Source organism: Tachypleus tridentatus, chromosome 10, assembly GCF_004210375.1.
Source record: "Tachypleus tridentatus isolate NWPU-2018 chromosome 10, ASM421037v1, whole genome shotgun sequence".
Lineage (NCBI taxonomy): Eukaryota > Metazoa > Arthropoda > Merostomata > Xiphosura > Limulidae > Tachypleus > Tachypleus tridentatus.
Window position 1 is genome coordinate 58,861,199 of NC_134834.1, and position 15,151 is coordinate 58,876,349.

The 15,151-nt window shown below is 33.8% G+C and overlaps 1 protein-coding gene across 4 annotated transcripts in view; it reads right to left on the minus strand.

The window, feature by feature from the left end:
* LOC143229365 (transcription factor AP-2-epsilon-like) overlaps positions 1–15,151 on the minus strand; it is a 164,094-nt gene that overhangs the window by 39,086 nt on the left and 109,857 nt on the right. For 2 of the 4 annotated variants that reach the window (XM_076461596.1, XM_076461595.1), the window contains exons 1-2: positions 8,401–8,849; positions 1,066–1,575 (exon numbers count right to left, since the gene is read on the minus strand). In XM_076461596.1, coding sequence (XP_076317711.1) covers positions 1,066–1,575; positions 8,401–8,556 — 666 coding nt within the window. In that variant the 5' untranslated portion in view covers positions 8,557–8,849. Of the gene's footprint in view, positions 1–1,065; positions 1,576–8,400; positions 8,850–15,151 lie in introns of those variants that run through there. The other 2 variants (XM_076461597.1, XM_076461598.1) reach the window with 1 other exon arrangement.

The following is a 15,151-nucleotide window of genomic DNA, read 5'->3' on the forward strand; positions in this document are numbered from 1 at the left end:
TGCATGAAATTCAAACCAAACAACAAACAGTTGTTTATTTCGGTGTATAGCCCTCTACTCATCACTCTAAGAGGTTTGGGTTATTTGCTTCACTCTTCTGACTACAATGATCAGTCGTGAATTCAACTAAACTAGAGTGAACGTAAGAAATCAAACAATATATTAAGTCCCTCCGTACACCACGAAATTCAGGCTTTGGTGAAGACACGATACAAATGACGTGTAATTTTGTTATCTCTTAGGCATTTTGAAATCTATCTATATATGCAGTAAATAGAATGGTGTTTCGAAAGGTTATTTTCTATTATGTTCATCACCTTATGATTAATTATGTTTCAAGTTATTATTATTATTATTCAGCTTTGGATATAATATATTTAAGTTGAAAAACACCAGATATAAGCGACTGCATATTAAAAGCTACCCTAAAAAATTTAGAATATTATCTGAAGCAAACGTAAGACAAATTTCATGTACCATTTTTATTTTCCTACCCTGTTAACGTACCGAAACGAGTTCAAGAAGTGCCAGTGTTGAAACTCAGTAATATAATACAAGGGTGTATAACAACAGAGCCAATAGTATTTAATCGGTCTTACCAGGCTTATAGTGTACAACAAAAGAGCCAATTGTATCCGTTCGGTCTTACTAGGCTTTTAAGCGTATAATAATGGAGCCAGTTATATTTGTTTAGTCTTACCAGACTTATAGCGTATAACAATATAATTGTATTTGTTCAGTCTTACTTGGCTTATGGTATATAACAATAGAGTAAGCTGTATTTATTCAATCTTGCCGATGTTATAGTTTACAAGAATAGAACCAGCTACATTCATTCAATCTTGTCAAGCTTCTTTGTCCACCCTTAAGAAGATTAAATTACAAAATAACTTTTAAGGAATCTTTCAGTTTCATCTAATTTCGGAAAGAAATCTAAGACCCAAAATAGTTTTCGCCCAAAAAACTTTCCTAGTGACTAATCAGAATTATTTTTGGCCAATAATTGCTCCTATTATTTGCCAGAATCGATTTATTTTTGTTCAGTAAATAATCCTTATGACTTACCTCGCCATCCTCAAGTGGTGGTAGAGTTCCAACATTATGCAAACACAAAAGATCCTGTTCACTTAGACCATGGTGACCACTATGCATAAAGATGTCAGGCCGTCGGACAGTAGCGTATGTAGGGTCATTACGGCGAGAAGGGTCGTAAGTCACGGACAGCCCTGGATGCATGTTAGCTTGGAGAATAATAGATTCATCCTCTCGGCGTGAGCCAAGAATAGTAGTTGTACGTTGTGGTGGGTGAAGCTGGTGGTACTGTTGTTGATGCTGAGCAGCAGTGGTCAAGCTGTTCAAATGGTTGTACGGGTCAGCGGCAACATGAGTGTGGTGAAATTCTAGCTGCTGCTGTGGTATATTGTAAGGTGGAGGAAAGTAGGGGGGTTGAAAGTCTGAAGAGTTAGAAGTATAGGTTAGTCGAGGAGTGGATGAGAAATTGGCACCTGAGACTCCAGTTCCGATACTTGTAATGGTACATAACGAACCAGGACCACCGACAAGTTCTCGACGATCCTGTTAATTTGAAAATAAAAATAGATGTTAGTTTTATAACACCTGTTTCATAAATTAGCAATGGAAATATTTGTTTTTTTTTCTTTAATAAACAGAAACAATCTTCTATATTTGTGTATTAATATAACATCAGAATAAAGTTTAATATGTGTTCACGTTCGTTTACTGACATGTAAATATGTAAATATATATATTTTCAACTCAACCATAAAACGATTTATTTGACGTCGATCATTACTTTTCGTAGACAATATGCATACATACAAACACACACATACATATATGTAACTAACATATATACTACAATTAATTATTATTATTATCAATTGCATTATACATGTTACAAATACTGTTTTATAAAAAAAACATAATTTTTTGTTTGTTTTCCGCAAAGCTACACAAAGGGCTCTGTCACCTGCGGGGAATTGAGCCCCCGATTTTAGTTTTGTAACTCAGTAAACTGACCGCTGAACCACTGGGGGATTGAGGTCTTAATCATGCGATGCAGATCTAGGGCATATACTGCGATATGTTTGAATATAACTGAGCATAGTTGTAAATTAATTTATCAATAATGGATTAGTAGTTATAATTCTATAAAATCTTTTTCACCAGAGGTCTTACGATTCTAAAATCCAGGTTCCGATTCTCCATTACGGATACACCATATTTTGTTGTGTAGCTTTCCATTAAAACAAAGCCAACTGTATTCGTTCAGTCTTACCCAGCTTATATTTAAGGGGAGAGCGTAAATGCATTTAAATCACTGTTTGGAAAATATAAAGTAATTAATGTTTCGGCCATACGAACCTATGGGACCTATGAAAGGTCTTTTTTCTTTTACAGTGGTTTTAACAACACTGAGGCAGTAATGTTATAGTAAAGCCAACCAACAGTTAAAGCCGAGAATATAGATAGTTTACAAATCTCGTTGAGGTTCCTACTTTTATTTATATAAAACGTCGAAAATAAATGCAGTTGGGTCGAAACAGGGCTATGAAGATTCTATCATACGTTCGTAAAGTAAAAGAATTAAATAATATCTTTACATCCTGAAAAAAAAAACAATGGTACATAATAATTTAAACGCCAATAATAAAGCGATATAATATCAGCAAGGTATCTCACAAATGAGAAGGGAGACATTCAGTTAGAAAAATATACAAATCTGTACTATGACAGCTTATTTTCAAATTTCTTCACCACAAGGAAATATCGAGAGCTCTATTAATTAAATATATTCTGAACAATGACAGAAACACAAGCTTTAAATCCCATATATCAGGTCATCTCTACAAAAGTGACATGTTTAAAATGTCTTGCATGGGATCTTTGATACAATATTAAAAACTGAATTGAAAAGAAACAAAACAGAAAAGAGTAATATATTGTAAAATATAAATAATTTTCTGTAATGTGTAGCTTTAGAATACCTTCCGTATGTATATACATATGCTAAGCTCAGTAGCGTGAATATTCACCCAAAATATTATCTGTAATATACTGATTTATCATAAAATTATTAGTAACTTTAATGTTTATAAATCGCCCACATATTGCAAAATAATAATAATAATACGCAAAATATAAAGAACAAGAGAAAGTTATCAAAGTACAGTCTGTACTTTTTCTTAATGTTTAAGCACGTGATATATTTTGTCAATTTGCTTCTAATACCCATCTAGTAAGCCATTCAGCTAAATTACATTAATCACCTGAAGGTATATCTGACATAAAACACAGGACAAAAGAATCGCATTAAAATTACAGGTAAAAGAAAAAACTTGAACAACGCGTATACTAATAAATAAACCAGTTGTTATCATTAATGCTAACGTATCATTTTTGGAGGTGTGTATCTAAATATCAAACCATCTCGTATTTATTACGCACTATATTTTTCCCACCAGGTATTTTATTCAACTATTTGCATATTGTTAAGATTAGTTATTTAATACATATTATCTACCCATAACACATTTGATGTAAATTAAGAAGGCGAGTATTAGTATCTCCTCTTGAAGTAAAATTGGCACCGCCATCGCCTAATAACCTTCGCAGAGTAAACTATGCATTTACCCAACTACAAAAACTAGTCATAGTAGTACAAATCATTCTTTTGATCTAAACTGTTTGTGCATATTAATAATATAGGGCTGAACTTAAGCTCAAATCCGTCTTCTTAGATTTTGTAATTGGGTCTAATGACAACGATGCGAAAGAGATAAAATCACAATAAACAAAAAAACCTTTGCAAAGAAAGGGCTATTGAAGAGCAGATTAGAATATAGGTACTAATTACAATACGTTATTTTATAATAAATGCATAAATATTTCTTAAGATACCTACCAAATCTCGTTAAGAATCAGTTCATATTTAAGTTATCTTTTAATGTTTTGCGTTATAACATCCTCATTATTTCTGCAGCCAATGTTGTTTAGATTATTTCTGGTTCGATCAAACAAGTTACTTGGTTATCAATCATACTTTAGGAAGTAATTTAGGAAATTATTAACAAGAATGAATCCTAAATAGCAACAGCGCCTGAAATTATTTTAGGCAGGATTAGAGTAAATTAATCTACTAGCCATTTTCTTTTTTTACCTTATTATTAACTACATATTTTACACCAACAATACCGAGCGTGGGCTCGCGCATACCAGAAAGAATTTTATTACTCATTAACATCTCTACGATCCTACCCTCAAATTCATATGGTTTTAGGCAGAAATAGAATACATTAATCTATGAGATCTTAGGCGTGGTCAGTCGAAAGGGCTTGACAGCCTGAGTCCAAAACTGTAATTAGATCTCAAACCATTCAACACATGACGAAGCTATGAGCTAAAAGATTATATTTTGAAAACTCAAGAACTGTTCTATAAGCCACAAGGCCGTGACTGAAAATACTAACTCTTTTTGTCCAATTCACGATGAAAAAAGTTTAAAAACTTAACCGGAATTTCGTCATTCAATTGCTAAGCATCAATGTAAGCATATCCAAAAGACAACAGTGGCTGCCTTGAACGTTAACTCCAGATAGAATATTCTTGTTGAACAGTATGCTGCAAAGTGACCATACTCTAAACCTATGCATTCTCTCTCTCTCTTTATAGAGCTTTACTTTGTGTGGAGTGCACTTGTAACTTGCATGTTCTAAAACAATTTAGGATACATGCTGAATTATGTATTTCAACAACACACAGTGTTTAGAAATGTCTTTTGCTTACACAGTTATCTTATATTTATTTAGGAATTTCAAAAATATGCAGCATTGATGCTATTAATTTATTCTTATGAATTATTCAGCCGAAAAGATGTTTAAGATGCCAAAAATAAATATGGAACCCAATCTATCATTCAAATTAACGAATAATTCTCAAACAAGTATACGAATGATATTCTTCTGAACGTATAAACAACGTTCTTTACTTGTGCTTTCTTAGGCCTGGCATGGCCAAGCGCGTAAGGCGTGCGACTCGTAATTCGCGGGTTCGCGCCCGCGTCGCGCTGAACATGCTCGCCCTCCCAGCCGTGGAGGTGTATAATGTAACAGTCAATCCCACTATTCGTTGGTAAAAGAGTAGCCCAAAAGTTAGCGGTGGGTGGTGATGACTAGCTGCCTTCCCTCTAGTCTTACACTGCTAAATTAGGGACGGCTAGCACAGATAGCCCTCGAGTAGCTTTGTGCAAAATTCTAAAACAAACAAACATGCTTTCTTTATAGGAACAGTTTTTTAAAATTAAATTCATTCTATAATCAAAAATAAGATCAAAAGAATGTTTCCATTTTGTTACTCTCTTTAACTTTACAATTTACAAAAATGTTTGTTAATTGTTGGTGTGTTGTGATGTTTTAATATAATTTACGTTAACTAAATGTCACATTGAAAATAATATTTTTTATCGCAGAACAACAACAACTGTCTTGTGTTGAAATAAATAGCTCTTAAATGCATTTATTCAAAGTTATAAATAAAATAAATTAACATATTTAGAAAAATAACCAGAGTAACAACACAAACAGGCAGTATCCACCACATAAACATATTAGAATGCGTTAAATCGGAATTATTTAGTTCAGCTTCTTCGAACAAAACGCCTCATAAAATTATCAACGTAACTACGGTGTCATAAGCAACATTTATCACTATATAGTTATATTAAGATAACATGTAAGAAAAAATTGTCGTACAAAACTGTTATATTAGTTTAGTGCGAGAAACAATACTTATCCAAAAATATGCCGTAAGTCTTACATTGACGTAAGAACAAAATATCCAATAACTGTTACATTCAACTAATAAAAATGATTAGTTAATAATTAATACCCAGAAATGTGCAACCTATTTCTTTGTCTGAAGAGAAGTGTTTAACTATGCAACTCCAATGTCAGCTTCAGAAATGCTAGGAAAAAAAAAAACACACATACTGTTATTGCAGGTGATATATGTTTTCACACACACGTGTATACACTGCTATATACTTATCCAGAATGGACTGAATGGAAATCGCCTAAAATAAACAGAAACGTATAGTCCATCTTTCTTCATGTAAATGTCTCCATGTCATGAATATATTCGTGGAATCTTATCGTTTATCACTATTCTTTGATGAAAATGACAAAAATTATAGCGCATGATAATGGCTTAATAGAAAAGTTGCCCTTTTACCTCAACTGGTTAAGACCGAAGTGAATTAACTTTATCTTTGTTATACGAAAAAACACACTAACTGAAGTTCATCAGCACGTTCAGCGTAGATGTTGTCACTAAATTTATCAATATATTTTTGTTCTACGGTGCACAATAATAACTTGAAGACAGTGTAAATTAAAATCTTATACAACGATGAAACGTTAACTAATTTGTAATATTTGTAATAAGTACGGATATATTACCCGGTTTATACACACAAGAACTGGTAAACTTTTTAAAAACTAAAATAGAAACTTAATTCAAATATCAATATTACAATGACCATCATATATGTAGTGTTATTTACTCATACAATTTGTTTACTGATAACAACGATCGGTCGGAAAATTAGTTTCAAAAATCCGGCTGAGGCAAAGAAACTTTCGACACGAAACTTGTCAATCATCAATCAATACACGAGCCATTCACTGTACTAAAACGTTTGTAGACGATTTTGGATTAAATAAACGTACAAATCGCGATTCTTCCCTACACGTAGGCCGTACACAAAGATAACATAACACAGACAAAACAAGTATCACTACACTTAAAATAGTTCTGCACCATTTGAAACAAAGCGCATAACAACCTTGAGGACTCGTGTTCAACAGTTGCTATACATTTTTACACAAATACTAAACTAATTCACAAACCAAGTTCGATGAAAATAAAGTGCACAATCATGTACATTAACACACAAAAGATATCGTAATTAGATTCAAATTGGACTTATACGCTTTGCCAAGATATTTGATATCGTACGTCATCTTTACATTTCAAACCAAAAGTTAATACAAATTTATGAACAAAAATACTATGCAAAAATATTTGACACCGTACGTCATGATTACTTTTCAAAATCAAAGTTAATACATATTTATAAATAGTTAGAAGTACCATGCAATTACAATATATTGTTGTATTATTATTTCATCCAAGAGAAGCAAATACTAATCAAAACTTTTGTAATATACATATAGTAAATACGACAATATTTTAAACCTACTGACAGAATTGTCATCATCAATTATAACATTTCGTGAAACAATTCGACGAACACTCTCACACAATCAGACATTACTGAAAACCGCTAATCACGAAAGTCCATAAATCTCAATCGCAATATCATTGGTCGAAAGAAAGATATGCGTGAACAGTCCACACACATTATATACATCTCAGGGAATTTCGAATTCTAACAATATTTCCAAACTAAGTATATTGTTAAACGTAGGAACAGAACAACAATGAAGTTAAACGAATTTGACTTATTACCACGCGGTAATGATGGCAAGCATTACATTAAGCTTTCAAATTATGACTAGAATAATTACTCCTCTGACTAAAACAGTAGTTTTCTTACTCCAAGTTGGCCAGGCATAGCCAGGTGTATTAGGGAGTTGGACTCGTAATCTGAGGGATGCGGGTTCGAATCCCCGTCGCACCAAATATGCTCGCCCTTCCAACTGTGGGGACGTTATAATTATACGGTCAATCCCACTATTCGTTGGTAAAAGAGTAGCCCAAAAGTTGGCGGTGGGTGGTTATGACTAGCTGTGTTCCCTCTAGTCTTACACTACTAAATTAGGGACGGCTAGCGCAGATAACCCTGGAGTAGCTTTGCGCGAAATTCAAACAAACAAATACTCCAAGTCTACTATTTCATAATCGTAAGTACTGGGAACAAAATGGATTATTTTTTAATGTGGTCAAAAAGATTAAACAACTACCAAATTTACCTGGCGCTGATGTTTTACAGCATAGCAAATTTTGAAGTGTTATGAAAACTAATTGAAAATCTGATACCATCATAACTTCTAAGTACAACTATAAGCAGCTAAAGGAAAATGGCATATATTTTCCCACAAGTTTTGTTTTGCTTAATCATTTAATGCTGTATTTCTTTCGACGTACGTAACAGCATAAGAAAAATAAGTACAATTTCTCAGTTATAGATATCAGAAGTGAAATGCTTTATCCAATACAATAAAGAGAATAAATAAAATAAGATAAATTTGTTAAGTAAAAATACGTAGACACCTGTGGAAATTTGCGTTGGAAAAAGCATGATACTATTGTAGTTGTTAGAGGTAAAAAGCGAAAATGCTAAGTTTTGTTGAACGATACCTCAGGAGAATCAATAAGATCAAAAGCTGAAGGAAGATCGCTTTTGGAACTCTCATCAGGAGAAAGTTGTTCGGCCATTTCGGTGTTGCCTTCAGGATCTTTTCGATTTTGGCCTTCAGGGCTGCCTGCAGGTGCAATCGTTCTAACTTGGGCCATACCCAATATCCTGAGGTAGTGATAACGGTAATTAGGTAATGATTAAACACGGTGCGTGGGAGAAAAAAAAAAACACAGTCAAAATCAACTTGGCGAAAAAATCAGTGAGACAAAGTAAATCATGCGACGCCACATGCACTACTACACCAGTGTCTTCCGTGAGCGGGAACAGGCACTTCTTCCCTTTGGATTAATAGTAATAATACTTGTACCTGCTTTTCACCAGCCAGTCGCTGACGGCGAGAATATTTGACCGTGCGCGCGTGCTATCTTTACAGCTGCCTCATGCAAGAGGAGTTGTTCTGTGAAGCAACAGAAATTCTTGCACGTGACCTCAGGTAAGGGAGGGAGCGAGAATCTTGAGGAAAAAAATAGAGAGAGATGGGAGGACGATACATAAGGGGAATAGCGGCTTGACAGGGTCGAGGGCAGGACGATTTGCTGATGATATTGAAATACGTAGACGCCTGGAGGCCCGCTTGTCCGATAAGAGGTAGGAAGCTTGCACATTATTAACTGAGGAAAACATCTTTACGTCAAAAGTTCATCTTCGTCGGGAAAGCAACTTTTATGGCCGTTTGACTTCTCTGTATTAAAACACATCAATAATGAATACTAACAACATGCCTCTGTATTTATACGTTCTATGAGCTGCATTACATCCAAATAGTTCACTCTGACTAATTCTATCTTATTCTACCCAGATCCCCTGAACTCTAGTAAACTGTTTTCATTGGCCCTGACCTGCTTGACCAATTATATAGCAGTCATTCCTCGCGTTTCTCGATATTGAACTCAGTTACCTAAACTGGCTATGTTTATACATTCAAATACAAAAATATGCAAATCTTTCTCCTGAACTCGCGTTGATAACATAGGCCTGCGAATTTAAACTTCACAAACGTTGTTGTGGTATTAATAACGGATTTTCCATAATTCAGCTACACATGTTTCGAAAATAATATTTTTTTTTGTATCGCGTGAGGATTTTTTACAAGTCGGGAAGAAAAAAAACTGCTGAGATCAAATTATTATTTCGTTTACTGCAATAAAGAATTTTTAATATTTTGTTTGGGTTTTATAACGATCGATAAATACTCACTTCGCGATTGGTCTAGAGAAATATATAACCAGTGGTTATCAACAATTTAAGCATAACAATATGTGACCCGATTCCATTGAAAATGATTCACTTATGTAAAAGTACATATAACATCTTGTGTTTGTTCTTTTTTAACTTCGCGCAAAGCTACACAAGAGCTATCTGCGCTAGCCATCTCTAATTTAGCATGTAAGACTAGAGGAAAGACAGATAGTCATCACTACCCACCGCCAACTCTTGGGCTACTCTTTTTACCAACGAATAGTGGAATTGATCGTCACATTATAAAACCCCCACGACTAAAAGTGTGCGGGATTCGAACCCGCGAACATTTTGTGATAAACCTGTTCGTGATAAAGTAGAATGAATATCGTTTTTGGATTCGTTGTACAGGAATTACAACAGAACATGCAAGCAGTTCAAGAAAATAAAAGCATAGCTGGAGTGTTTAATCTTTGTACCAGTTAATTTGCAAAACTTCCTCCGAACATTCTCTCCGACACTTTAGTCTTCTCTCTACAAACATTATTTGCTCTCTCTACACCAACACACTACACATCTCCTCTTGTCTTTCTACAAATATTGCACTATTTTCTAAACAAACACTGTACTATTTTCCTAACAAACAATACGCTATTCCCCCCAAAAAAGTTCAGTTTGCTCCTTACACAAGAAATATCAAATGAAACTTTGCAGTCACCTACCAAACATTGGGTATTTTTGTTCTTTCATTTTCGAACATTGCACATTATTCGTTAATATTCTACCAAACACTGTCTTTCTCCGTTAATTAATTCGCGGTTATATTTTGATAATTATTGAATTCTTTAAATAAAAAGTCGTGAGGTGTCGTTCTTTAGCTCAATAGTACACAGTACGCACTGAATAAAAAAAAAAACTTTTCTTTACACTTCCAAAGGATGTCACGCACTTTGTGAATCCAATGGTTCTTGACTTGTGTCCCCTTTCCACAAAAACTCGCTCCCAATAACGGGGCCATGAGCACTGTACAAGAATAGTTTCAAATCTTACTGTTTGGTCAGATAATAATTAGTGTTGAGTTCTATTGGGTAGATAGATGCCTCTTCTCTAATGTAACAATTCGAAATTAGAAACAGCTTTGCACAATGTTTTTTTGTAGCTTTGCGGAGAATATTCTATTCAAAGAAATATCACCCACTAATTCAACAAATAATTAAGCACATTTAGAGCCGATTTCATTTTATTCCGTGAGACCTTGTGGCATCGAATATTGTAATGTGTACTCTGTTTCATTTGTTAAAATAACTTATCATTCTACATATCTTCAAATCAATGCGTTAGCTTAAGAAAAAAATTGTATTTAGTTTTAAAATAAATCCTAACGAAACGTTTTCTTCATGGAATCAATTCAGAAGAAATATCTTTTTCAGCCAAATTATTAATAAAATGAGTTTTAATTTTCTATAAAAAATTTATGATAAAGTTGAGAAAAAATAAAAAATAAATGAAAAAGTGCATAAGCTAAAACTTTCTGGTTTTATATTTTGTAATAAGTATCAAAGAGTACATTAAACTACACCGAAGATGTGAACAAAGTTTGTATCTTTACTGTAACCTACTAAACCCACATAACACGTCCTCCTCCGAAATAGCGATAAGTTTTCGGATGTACAACGCTAAAGACAGGAATTCGATTCCCCTCCGTCGACACAGCAAATAGCTTTAGGTTACTTTGCTATAAAGAAAGCATCACACCCATATAAAACTGTATTATTTGATAACGTAATAGAGCGTATTGGATAAAGTAAGATAAAATTAAAGAGTTAGAACAAGGAATGGGTTTCACAGTTTATCAGAAACATAGAACTTTTGATTTCACTCCTTAAATAACATAAAACGATAAAACCCTGTAAACCAAGCGCTTTATAAAGGTGGGCTTTAGTTCTTCGGGGGCAAACTGGGAATGGTGGCATCCAATCCAAATGTGATTGGTATTTAATTCTGATAATCCAGGAGTTCTCAGAAGATAAAGTTATTTCTCTTCGCCCCTTTCTTGGCTTGTTGTTGATTTAAGAGATTGTGGTAGTTAAAGTTCACAGAATGAGCTATGACTTCCATGAGGTAACCCGCTGTTAGAGCGGTAAGTCTACCGAATTACAACGCTAAAATCAGTGGCTCGATTCTGCTCTGTGGACTTATCAGATAGCCTAATGTGACTTTGCTATAAGAAAACACGTACCTACACACACACTTCCATGAGATTTCGATTGATGTGTAATCGAAAGTTTGATATATTAAGCGAGTTGAGTGATGTCATGAAGGTCATCTGGTCTTCCAGGAAATATTTATATATTTTTTCCACGTACTGTTGTAAGTGTGTTCCATTTCCGGTACAATATGGCTAGTGACGAGAGCGTTACGTAAAACAAATATTTTGTTTCAGAATCGGTTTTTAAAAAATAAAGAGTGTGTGTTTTCTTATAGCAAAGACACATCGAGCTATCTGCTGAGCCCACCGAGGGGAATAGAACCCCTGATTTTAGCGTTGTAAATCCGTAGACATACCGCTGTACTAGCGAGGGGGGGCAAAAAAATAAATAAAGAAAACCATATTTATATGTTTAAGTAACATAAAGGTGATACCTGGAGATTAATAGAAAAAGAGATGTTAAGCTAATTAATTTATACAAAGAGATATGGAAAACTACCTTAAATAAATAGTAAATTTTAGGAAAAAATTAAGGTTCACACTACAGGAAAGAAATTAACAAAAACCAAAAATTATTTTTCTGACTGAAATAAAACCAGTGATTGGAGATGACTGATTTTAGAATCTAGAAAGTTGAATAAACCATGATTTTGAATCCTATTTCAATGCTGATGACAATAACACCGTTAATGGAATGACAGGGTTGGTTAAAGTGTTCAGGGAGATCTTTTTTGCTGTTCATAGAAGGTTGATGGTTTTTTGTTATTGAAATTTTAACACAGTATACGATAAACGGTAAACTGTGATCTACAAGTGATTTTTTTTAAAAGTTTCTTTGGTTGTGCTTGTCAGAAAATGGGTCAATAGTTTTTATGAACTTGCAAATGTTGAAACAAGCTTTATTACGTAGATGACGACTTGTTTTGTTGTTGTTGGGAGGTAATTCACTTCTGTGTGATCAAAGATATCTGTTCGAGTTTTGCTTTTTCGGCAAGAGACACCGAGAACTCTTTCCTTAATATACTAATTGGCAAAAATGAACTAAACTGGTTGGGCTCCCTGGCAATGAAAATTTTGGGGCTTTTTGAAACTGATTTCAGATTTTAATTTTACAATAATAATGCGTATTTTTCTCCATTTCAACCAAACAATTACTGAAACAGATGTTATGGATCTCCGCCTATACTCATTAATCGCTGTTTTGTTTTTATGCACATCTGCATCATAAGCTAATTATCATTTTCTTCAAAAATGTTCCATATCGATCATAAGACAATTTAGTTTCAATGCAATATGTTAACATCATATAAATAAATTACTAGTTTTTGCATTCTCCTTATTTGGATTTTTTTTTAGTCAAAATATGTTTTGAGACATTTAACTATACAATATTTTTAAAACAAGTTAATATTTCGCGAAATATGATTTAACTCATTACTCAGTAAATAATCACAAAATATACATTGTTTTATGTTTTGTATTTAGTTCTTTTACTCACCACAGTGAACCTATATCATGAAGAACCACAGTAGCGATTCATAATAGAGATCGCTCATTCCTTTTTCTTTATTAATATTTAATATTGTTACACCAGCCTACAGAAAAAAGGGCTGTGAGTTTTGTAGCAAAACCATCTGAGCAATATTATCAAACGCATCATTGCGAATTCGGTAGAGTAGGTTTTATGTCTACTTGATTAACTAAAAAATAACAACGGCTATGTAACTGTTCATAACCAATTATTTTACTGTAATCTGTAGTTTATAAGGAGCCTCATAATCGACTACATCCTTACTTATTTAGCAGCTTGCAGGTCGTGGATGTAATTCAATGTTTCTATGGCAGGCATAGCGATTATTAACTCCTTGTTTCAACTGCAATAATGAAATGAAGAGGGGGAATACATTAAAACAGTTGATTCATATATAATTGTTAACTAATGTTTTCAATCTTGTAGAGTGGGCAAAACGTCTCTCTGAAAGGAAATCTGGCCAGTTGCGACAAATCCGCGACCGGCTTTGCTATGACCATTGGAGAGGAGAAAGATAAAGGGGAAATATTACAGATCTTAAGCATGGAGTGAAATCAAGGACTAGTAGTCTGAGAAAATAATGTCAACATATGTTCAACCTTAAGCTTGTTTGTCTATTTGTTAGCGGTTGCATTCTCACTTTAAGCTACCTACCTTGTTGCCCCCCGCTAGTCCAGCGGTATGTCTACGGATTTACAACGCTAAAATCAGGGGTTCTATTCCCCTCGATAAGCTGAGCAGATAGTCCGATGTGGCTTTGCTATAAGAAAACACACACACCCATCTTGTTTTTGAGTTATTTTTAGGATCCCCATCCACCTCTTTTCTTAAAAAATTATCAGTTTATAATAACCCTGTTTATACAGGATTTCAAGATTACATTGTTTCTTTATAATACGAACCATGAGCCTAGAGTAGTGCCTGGCTTCTTACCTGCTGAATTCGCTCCTACTTGCAGGTGCTCTTCAGGTAAGTATTAATCAACTCGTAAATCTCAATTTCAATTTAAAATCCTTCATACGACCCAACTAGAGTAGTACTAATTTTACTTTTTCTCATTTAATAGATTTCTTTAGACGTGGTTACCATGTCTAAGCTGAATTCATAATGACGAGCAACCCACTTGAAGTAAAAATGTATTATAAAGACTGCTGGAATGGGTATTAACACTTTAATTAAAATAATATACATAACAACGGCTCGACCTTCTTAAGTCATCTTCAGGTTAACAAAAAGAGTTTGCAACTGATCGGCGCTGGGCACACGTTTTAGGGACGAAAGTATAAATTGGTACGAGATTGTAAGGGGCATTGTAGTTAAATGTATTGGTTCAATTTTGGTCTGAGTTTTGTATATGTAGCGATTCTTTAATTTTGCGTTTGTTTGTATTTGTTTCCCAACTTCGTATGTTGGTGTTTTCTATAATTATGTTGTGCTTATTTGATTTGCAGTGTGCAAAAACGTGCGAATGTGTTTTTGTGTTCTTTGAATGGGTTTTCATTTTTTTGCTTGTTTCTCCGAGATAGAAGTCGTAGCAGTTGTTTTATTGTATTTTATAAACAATATTGACGTTATATTTATCAGTGTAGTTTTTACATAATATGAATGTTAGTTTTGTAGCGGGTTTTTGAATAAATTTAGATTTACTGGAATGTTAAGTTTGGTTGTAAGTTGTTCTTTTCTTCAAATGTTAGTTATTTTTTCGCTAAGATATGGAATGTATGGTATGCAGCAGTATAAGGTTTCATAATTTGTTGTATCTTTGAATTTA